At 34.9% G+C, this 9,487-nt stretch overlaps 2 protein-coding genes across 2 annotated transcripts; one reads left to right on the forward strand and one right to left on the reverse strand.

The window, feature by feature from the left end:
• Window positions 1-1,935: 1,935 nt before the first annotated feature.
• LOC140882632 (transcription factor SAC51) lies at window positions 1,936-5,580 on the reverse strand. The gene is made up of 4 exons (XM_073288747.1): window positions 5,454-5,580; window positions 4,034-4,671; window positions 3,729-3,877; window positions 1,936-3,605 (listed from the first exon to the last, which is right to left on the reverse strand). The coding sequence occupies exon 4, from the start codon at window positions 3,586-3,588 to the stop codon at window positions 2,500-2,502; it is 1,089 nt and encodes a 362-aa protein (XP_073144848.1). The 5' UTR covers window positions 3,589-3,605; window positions 3,729-3,877; window positions 4,034-4,671; window positions 5,454-5,580; the 3' UTR covers window positions 1,936-2,499.
• Window positions 5,581-7,363: 1,783 nt separating this feature from the next.
• On the forward strand, window positions 7,364-9,439 carry LOC140884324 (uncharacterized). The gene is made up of 2 exons (XM_073291046.1): window positions 7,364-7,894; window positions 7,978-9,439. Exon 2 carries the CDS (start codon window positions 8,014-8,016, stop codon window positions 9,244-9,246), a length of 1,233 nt encoding a protein of 410 aa, XP_073147147.1. The 5' UTR covers window positions 7,364-7,894; window positions 7,978-8,013; the 3' UTR covers window positions 9,247-9,439.
• The last annotated feature ends 48 nt before the right edge of the window (window positions 9,440-9,487 follow it).

A 9,487-nucleotide genomic window follows, 5' to 3' on the forward strand; every position in this document is an offset into this window, starting at 1 on the left:
GACAAGTAAGATGTCCCGCAGAAAAATGCACCACACATACAAAGCAAACAGCTTAGCAAACTCACTGTCATGCTGTCTACTACAGCTATGTATCCTAGGCCTTATTCTGTTTATCTTTTATGCAGACAGAAATTGATATATATTATTAGTCACCCAATAATTGCACATTTCTTCTTTGGTGAAATAAAATATGGCAAAAAGTAAGTTGAGCAAATATACTTTTACGTGCTTGGACTGAAATCTAACACCATGTTTTCTTCCACGGTTCGAAACAATGGCTACCAAGCTAGACTCTACTACACAGGCTTTGAGATGTTTGTGTCAGCAAAAGTTGTCCAAATATTTTCTGCCAACTGCTCACAACGAATGTTGGAATGTAACGATTCAATTTCGACATCTATAGCGATGAGTCGATGTCCACAAGGTGAGGATCAGCACGGTTCTTCGGTATTATGTAAGAGTACTGTCTTGATCTATTGAACATAACAACGCTCATAACGTTACGCTTGAACTGTTATGATATATTGGTTTTAAAGTTTATTGGAATGATTTTGATTTGTAAAATGATTGTTTTGTTCCTATACATATAAATAGATCAACTTAGGTTAATATTCAAAAAACATGGGCATCAATAATTTTGGCAACATGCGGTTGGAAAGTAGTGGGAAAATGAGAAGAATGAAGTATGAAAAGACATGGCACTTGAGATTGTGTCCGAGACAGATAAGGAGACAAAAGATGCGCAGCCCACAAGCCAAGTTTGTGTATATGTAGATGGATAATAAATTTTAAAATGTTTTAATTGATTTTAAAAAAAAAAAATTATTAATACCTAAAGAATTCTAAATTTTCAGATTTCATGACTTCCAATCACGATTCTTGCTTCTTCTTCTTCTTCTTCTTCTTCTTCTTCTTTTTTCTTTCTTTTTTTTTTAAATGTTATTATTTTTCAAATCATGTGAAATTTAGAGTTTACTTTTGGATAAGAAACCACTTAGCTTCCGCAATTAGAGATATTACAAATAACAATCAATGCATGATTTTTAAATCATGGCTAAAATAAATCAATATATTTTAGGATAAATTGAATATATATTTTCTAAATTTAAAAGTTGGCCACATATACCCTAGGTTTAATCATGCATGTTGAGTGTTGACCAACCTACATATAATTGGAATCAATTAATTACACGTATTATAAGTTCATGCACATCACAGCACATGCACATAATTCACATTTAAAATTATGGGAAATTAAATAAATAAATAGATAATAGAAAATATTATCGTTGTTGATATTTCTAATTTTTTTAAAAAAATTAAATTTAGTCATATTAAAAATATGGATTCTTTGATTAAGTCAAGGACTACTTTAATAAACAATTGTTGCATGGCTGTGACGAACACGGGAGTAGTGATTGTCATTTCCATAATCATAATTTTTTCAATAATTAATAGTAATAATTATTATTATTAATTCTTTTTCCCTTCGCGTATGCATTTGTTGAACAACCAGTTCAAATATTTAATTTGAAGACTATAAAATGAATTATCAAACGAATTTTATCCTCAAATAGTTAGCAACTCCATGTCCATGATTAATTATATATTAATAACAATTCAACATCATGAATTCAATCCAACATATATAATATTGCATTCTCAAAAAAAAAAAAAACAATTAAAATATGATCTATAAGTGTCGTTGAAAAAAGACCAGAAGCAAAAAACTCAACAATCTAAATTAAATTAAAATTAAAAGAAATAAAGAAATGGCTCAAACAATACATATACCATTGAATAAAAACACCATCTCAAATGGTCAAATTTTTTTATACAAATACACAACATAAACAAAACAACAAGAAACAGGACAAATACAAGCATGTCCCTCGTAAATAATGCAACTTTTACAACACAAACAAGCTTCACAAGTGGAAACAAACAAGAAGATTTGATAATGGATCTGTATTCCACAAGTTCATGATGAATCTTTGGGGGAAGGGGGGGTCCCCTCTTAAACTAATAGCTTTACTTAGTGATGGAAGACTAAAGATGCAATATTTTCAAGGGGGAGAAAAAAGTATAAAAGCAGGAAACAAATGAAAATGGAGGGTGGGACCCCTACTCACCAAACACGCATGCTCTTGATCCATGGAGTTTTTTTTTCTCAACAATCCAAGAAAAAGGCACCACACCACTATGCTTTCATATCTACCACACTTTGCTTTCATCCCTCAAAAGTTCCAAATGCAATCATTTCAAGTCAAGGGTGTGTATTATAGCCCCATTTTTCTTCACCACCTCAGGAGTAAAAAAAAAAAAGCACAGATTTCATCCCAATAGGCTCCCCTTTTTCTTGGCCCACCACATACCATTGCCACTAATAGAGTGAAAAGCATGGTCATTGCGGAGATAGAGGGAAATCCCACCTTGCTACTTTCATTAAGTTTATTCGAACACACACGTAGTAGTTTCTTCTAGCAGTCGAAGAGAGTGTCATGGAAAAGAGGCAAGTTTGCCATTAGGGTCGGAGGGACCAAGACCAAGAGATTCGGCCTCGAGTTTCATGAGTTTCAAGTGAGTAATAGCTTTGTCGATTATGAAAAGTGGATCCTTGCTCTTCACCCCAGGGATGATGCTCTCTAGGATCTTTAATGCCTCGCGGACTTTGATCTTCTTTTCTCTCTTACTGGAGTAGATATCATCAGAGCAGTTTCTCATACCGGCATTACTCGACTGCACATCATCCTCGTATCCATATGAACTATCCGGTTTCGTGGGACTTTCAGTACCCACCAATGACGGTTGCTTGAAGGCACCATCAAGCAATTTTTGCCTTTTAGGCAAGTCATCAGAACTCGCCACTTCTTCGTCAAGTTTCTCAAATAGTTTGTGCTTCCTATGCACATCTTCAGTGACATATGGCGTATGCCCCGTGCTAGTAACTTCATCATTTTCACCATCACCATCATCATCATCATCCTCGTACTCCTCTTCACCATCAGAGTAAAGCAACGCGTCGATTTCTTCCGAATCTTCAAGCATCTCATCTTCCCCATCAGTCAACTCATTTTCATCCCAATTTTCTTCAATGGGATTCACCGAAAAATGCTCGTCTACTCGAGCTGCTGGTTTTTCATGCGAACCATTAGCAAAAGCAGGAATCTTGGAGGCAACAATCTGGTTGTGGTGAGAAAAGGAGGAACTAAAATACAATCTAGTTTTATTTCCAGATTGATCAAAAATCAGAAACCTTTTTTGAGCGCAAGTAGCGTCACTCGGTTTAGCTGCAGCCCCAAGCCTATTGAGTAAGGCGCATTGGGAATCTTTGAAATACAGGTTTCCAGTACCATGCGGTACGTTACCATTCAGAGGTGGCAGTTTCAAGAAAGCGTCAACTGCCTCTTGATGCCCAGCATTTGAACCAGGTATAATAGAAACTGAAAATTCTGGCAAAGCAGCATTGGCAGTACATGTGGAACGAGGGATGCACTGGTCCAGCTGTAAAAGGGGCAAGTGGTCCAAACCAGGAGAGTTCCAAGCAGAGAACTGCTGACAAGTGTGAGACTCTTTGACCATAACCATCCAGTCAAAAGAGCAACCTGGCACACAAGATTTATTAAAAGGCAAATTTGGTGATGTGATTGAAATTGTCATTACAAAGATAAGAAAAGGAATCTAGCTAACTTAAGTGCAAGTACCATAAAAAGTATAGATAAGCATACCTGGATAATACTTGAATTTAGTCTGCAAATACACTAATTTTGGGAATTCTAAACAAAATAATAAAAAAAATGTTGCTAGCTTGATGTGGGCACGGGAACTTGGAAGCAAACTACGTTACAGGTTTCAGCAAGTGACGGAAATACTCAGCCTGTAACAGTCAAAGAAGTGAGCTTAGCACCTTTTGATCCACATGATTGAGTTAGCATAACTATCAATTAAGTTGAATAAGGAACCTTCATGATACAATTTCAAACATTTGATATCAAATATAATAGCCAGAACTATGAACTAATCATGAACGAACCTGACAATTCTGCAAATGTTGAAAGCATTCTATAACTCTAACTATGATGGTTGTTCTCCCAGCAATCCCATTTTCATGTTTCAGCGCCCTAAATCTCGTCCGACCAGCAGCTTGGCACACCATAACTCCTTTTGACCCTTTAGCTGACTTGAGAAGACAAATTTTGGATGCACAAATAACAGCTAGAATCTAGATATTGAGAAAGGGTAGACAAAGTGGAAAACAAGCTTGAAGATGTCTAGTATTTACTGTTTAATAATAAAACTGACTGAAATAAAACAAAAGCTTACAGAGATGAAGAAGACAAATACAATTAAAAGTGAAGGTGACAACTGGCTCGTCTAAACAACGATTCAACGGAATCTTTTGGCTACTCTTATAGAATAAAGAAAAAACAAGTAAAGAGAGGAAAGTGATTGGATCCCATGGATGACAAATTTAGAAGGACTGCACAATAAAGACGACGAGTTTGATAGAAAACTAGCAACCTATAGAATAACCCTGCAGTACAGGTTCAATGAGATAACATTGCGAAAAACGTCAATAGAAAGACTCAACCACCGCATAATGTTCAATTCCTAAATCCAATCGAGAAAATTCCAGAGGAAAATATTGTAATGTTGATTCCCCTTAGCAACCTGAAATAACAAAAAAGGGGAACGTCTGTGAGGAACAATGAGAATGGTTAGCACATGACAGACACAAAAGAATCAGATACTAAAGGTAGAATATATATGTAAATCAAGAAGAGATAAATAAGTAAAAACAAACTATTGCAGGCCACTTTAAGGCCGTTAAAAACCGACCATAGCAGAATTCGAAAAAGAGGAAACAAACAAAATATGGGATTAGTAACTCCAAAACGTCTAACCAATTTTCTTCCTCCCAAATTGAATGGAAATCTTGCATTCTCATCCAAATTTAAAAGAGAACCGCGAATCAACTCATCTCAAGTACTTGACATGATAACAAAATTATAAACTTCACACGACTCTTTTAAGTATTCACACAATCAGGAACAAAAACGACAGCATCATCCGTCTATTCAAGAAGAAAAATGAGAGCTTTAAAAGCCAATTACTTCAACCGGGATGAGTGTCAACAAATCTGTGCATACAATTTGCCAGTGGAGCTATGGCCTACTGTATTTGCTTCAATTAACCATAACTACCGACAAAATCAACATATACTAAAGATCTCGGACAGAAAAAAAAGGAAAACATAAAAATAAAGAAAGACCAAAAAACAAATCTTGACCAGACCGTTGAGACACTTGACAGATCTTATAGATCACGATGAAGAGATTATAAACAAACTGAAAGTGAAAACCATAAAAGAGTAAGTAATATCAAGAATCAAGAAAATCGTTATAGAAAAAGACAAAACACAAAATCCTGAGAAGGGTCTTCAGATAACTTACAGATCGGCTAGCAGAGACGAAGATCCTGGGATTTCTGAAGGGTTTCAGTTCATGTGACGAATGGGTGAGCTGCAGAGAAATTGGAGGAGAAGATAAACAGTGTTCAGTGGATAGCAGTTGACAGTAGGCAGCAATAATAAGGGGTTGGTGTTAACTTATTATAAAGAAATCATATTCCCACTTTGCCCTTTGCTAAACTTTTCAAAAAAATATAGTTTAATTTTTTATTTACATATGTATTTTTAACTTATTAAAATAAATTAGAAAATATGTAAAAATTAACGTGGTGAAATTTATGTAAATAAATTTTAAATTTGAATTATATAAAATATAATTATATTAAAATAGTAAAATTAATGATACATAGAGATAGGTATTTATATACCATTTATTAATTGCATTATTTGCATCTACATAAAAGTGAAGAAAGTATGATAAATGTGTTTTAATTAAAAAAATCAAATAAACGCAAACAACAAATAAACAGGAGGAAAAAAAAGGTTCGTATTTATGTAGTAAACTCTTTATTTATTGAAATTTGAACAACATATAAACAGGAGGAAAAAAAAGGTTCATATTTATGTAGTAAACTCTTTATTTAATGAAATTTGTGGTCTCAAATTGAATCATTTATGCCTTTTGTGTTCACAACCTAAAAAAGACATGAATTTTGTTTTTGTTTTTTGGTTTATAAGACAGGATCAATATTTAAAGCAAAACAAAAAATACACACACATACACTAATTAAGCTCAAGCAGGTCTAACCAGTAACCACTCCCGATTTAATGTGACGTGATACATAATAATAACACTAACAATAATAATAATAATAAATTGTCATGGCATGTAGGGTCTAGGGATGAATCGATGCTTGCAGATGAGTATGATGACAGATTAATTTGCAGATCAAATAGCCTACTCGAAGCGCAGTATAAACTCATCCGGCACATAGATAGTGTGGCAAATAATTTAATCATCTAAGACACCGTTTGGTTTGAGTGATAGGATAAGTAATTCATAAATAAGTAATATAACGTAAATTAAAAATAAATAAGAAAAAATAGTTAATATATTTGATTTGATGGATAGATTATAATTTATTTGATTTAATTGATGTAAAATTATTAATTAATAAATAGATAAATAATATGACAAAAATAAAGTGAAATTGATTGGGATAAGTTACACATTAATAATACATCAAACCAAACAATGCCTAAATAATATAATATTATGATAGGATCAATGAAATCACATAAAACCTACTATATTTAAAAAGAAGCTCAAATAAATTCAATATCACAATTTTATATGTACCTGCTTTTATTACTTTCGAAAATGTGTAATTCACATTTTATGTGTTTAAACGTACAAAAAATATCACTAAAATCATACACGAATATTTTTGTAGTTAAAAAATGTCAGTATTTTTAAAATTATGAAAGAAAAAAAATAAAAAAATTCACAACTTGACTTTAAACATAAAACAGAAAAATTATTCATGATTCAATATGATTGAAAAAATAAAAAACAAATGAATGAAAATCGAAAATAATAACATATAAAAAACACATGTCTAATTCAAAAAATATAATAACGAATACGTGGCATGTTCTAAATATTGATATGTGAATGAACATATATATTCTTCTATTCAAATTTCAATTAAAAATAGTTTTTGCATATTCATCCGAAATTATTACTTTTCACGTTAAAAATATTAATTTCGTTGATACGGTTAAGAGGATGACACTGTTTCCCCACGGTGAAACCTCAGCCTCCCATCTCCGGAAGAACACACAGAAACACACAGTGCAAGAATTCATCATATTTACCAATAATTAAATCATATGTTTTTCTTTTTTTTTTTGGGAGTTTGGAGCATCCCTTAATTCCAGCAATCCAACATGAAACGAACACCACACACAAGTACACAGCACCAAATCTTCAAGCAACAACCTTTGACTCCTCGTATGCATGCATGCAAATCCGTACGCTCCTCCATTCCCTATATCGTATATAATTCACACCAATCAGCCAATTTACTGTTCATTCACAGCTTGATAATACATTCGATCGATAATCATTGTGTTTTTTTTTTCCCTCTGCCACCGTCTCCGCGTTGGGCGATCTTTCTGGTTGATGGTGGTTGAGTTCTTTTGATTAGATACGATTTAATTTCTTGAATGAATGTATGTATAATGTGAGATGATCATGAAGAGGTAGATCTTTTGATTCGTTAGAAGGAACACAGCGAGAAAAATAATGGAAATTGCGAGGATTAGAGAATTGTTGCTGCTGTGGTGTAGAAGCCGAAGTTCCCGTGTCGCTCTTGTGGGTGGAAATCACACAGCTGCCAGATTTAGCACTCGCTAGAAGTATTCCTCCATTGCCGCGCTAGATTTTCTTTCTCTTTCATAATTGATTTGTTTTCTCTCCTGGTAATAAAAATAAAATTTAAAAAAAAAAACACAGAAATTTTGAATTAGTAGGGGCTATCTAATTTACTGCGATTTGGATCTAGGATCTTTTCTTTATCTGTTTGTTTTAAGGGTGGAAGATGGGCTATTCGGCTCGTGGGTACCGAGCTAGGATTTGCGTGAATGAAATGAGTGATGTGCGGAAAATTGGGTTGAATTCTCAGACCCTTTTGGTGATCAAGCTTCCTGATTCATGGGCTTTGCGTATCTTGTCGAGATCTCTGTTCTTGGCGCTGGTTTTGATGGCATTGCCGTCGCTTGGCTATATGATGAGAACTTCCACTTCCAATTCGGATATCACCACTGTCGATGGCTTCAAGATTTTACCAGTTCTTTTACGCGATTTAATGGACGAAGGGCTTGTCAAGAAAGGCCAGAAAGGGATGGTTCTAGGCGCTGGAATTGGTGTGAATGATAAAGATTTCGAGTTCTTGAGAAACTGTGGCATTGATTTGGTGGTTGCCGATGATGGCATAATTGATGCGAGCCAGGTGTTTGATTTTATATTTGTGAGGAGCCTCAGTGGATTTGAGTCGATCGATCGATCTCTTAAAGAGGGTAGCATCGTGATCTCGCAATTTGGGAGTGATCCCTCCGACGAGTTGCATTTTCTTGGAAATTATAAAATTGTATACCTCAGGAGATTCGAGTACACAGTGGTGGCAATGAAGAAAGTCGGGGTGTCACCGAATGGCTCTGCATTCCCCCCGACGAGGCGAGCTTCTTCTGTCGATGACAACGCATCCGAGGAGGAGAAGAAAGCTGCGTTGAATGGCTTGGAGGACGCTTTCCTTGAGCCGCCTACAAGAGCATTATTGAGGAAAAGATCACGCTTCTCATCAAGAAAGATCAAGTTTCTTCCTGATCTGTTGAAAGACTCTTTGGAGGAGTATCCTCGGCGAATCTTCATATCCGACGACACGAGTGCATTAGGCTGGTTTTACAAGAACTATCCCATGAGAGATCAAGAATTCGAGGTCTATGACATGGAGATCGCCGGCAACCTACTCCACAAGATTCATCATGATCACAATGGTGAGATCATGCCTCAAGAAACAGGGGTGTCGGCTTGGTTATCGAAGAACGTGAGGCAGAAAGACTACGTCGTGATGAAAGCGGAGGCGGAGGTGGTGGAGGAGTTGCTCAAAGACAAAACCATAAGCCTTGTGGATGAGTTGTTCTTGGAATGCAAGAACCAGTGGCAGCATGGAAAGAAGAAGATCAATGGAAGTAAAAGGGCTTATTGGCAGTGTTTGGCTTTGTATGGAAAAGTGAGGGATGAAGGAATTGCCGTGCACCAATGGTGGAGTTGATTGGTTTTTCCTCAAATTTTCATATTTTTTTATGGTTTCAAGTTGTGTTTCTTCTGAATTTAGAATGTTTGCTTGGTAACGTACATAATATTGTTATTAGAATGCTTCTAGTTTTCGGTTCTTGGTAGTGAAATTGTTTTACGTTCATGTTTAGACTTTTAAGGACTTATTTATTTATTCTTTTTACTTATTGAGAATCTATAGGTGCATTTTTTCAAGTTAATGACTCATATTTTGCAAT

Source organism: Henckelia pumila, chromosome 2, assembly GCF_033568475.1.
Source record: "Henckelia pumila isolate YLH828 chromosome 2, ASM3356847v2, whole genome shotgun sequence".
Classification (NCBI taxonomy): Eukaryota; Viridiplantae; Streptophyta; class Magnoliopsida; order Lamiales; family Gesneriaceae; genus Henckelia; species Henckelia pumila.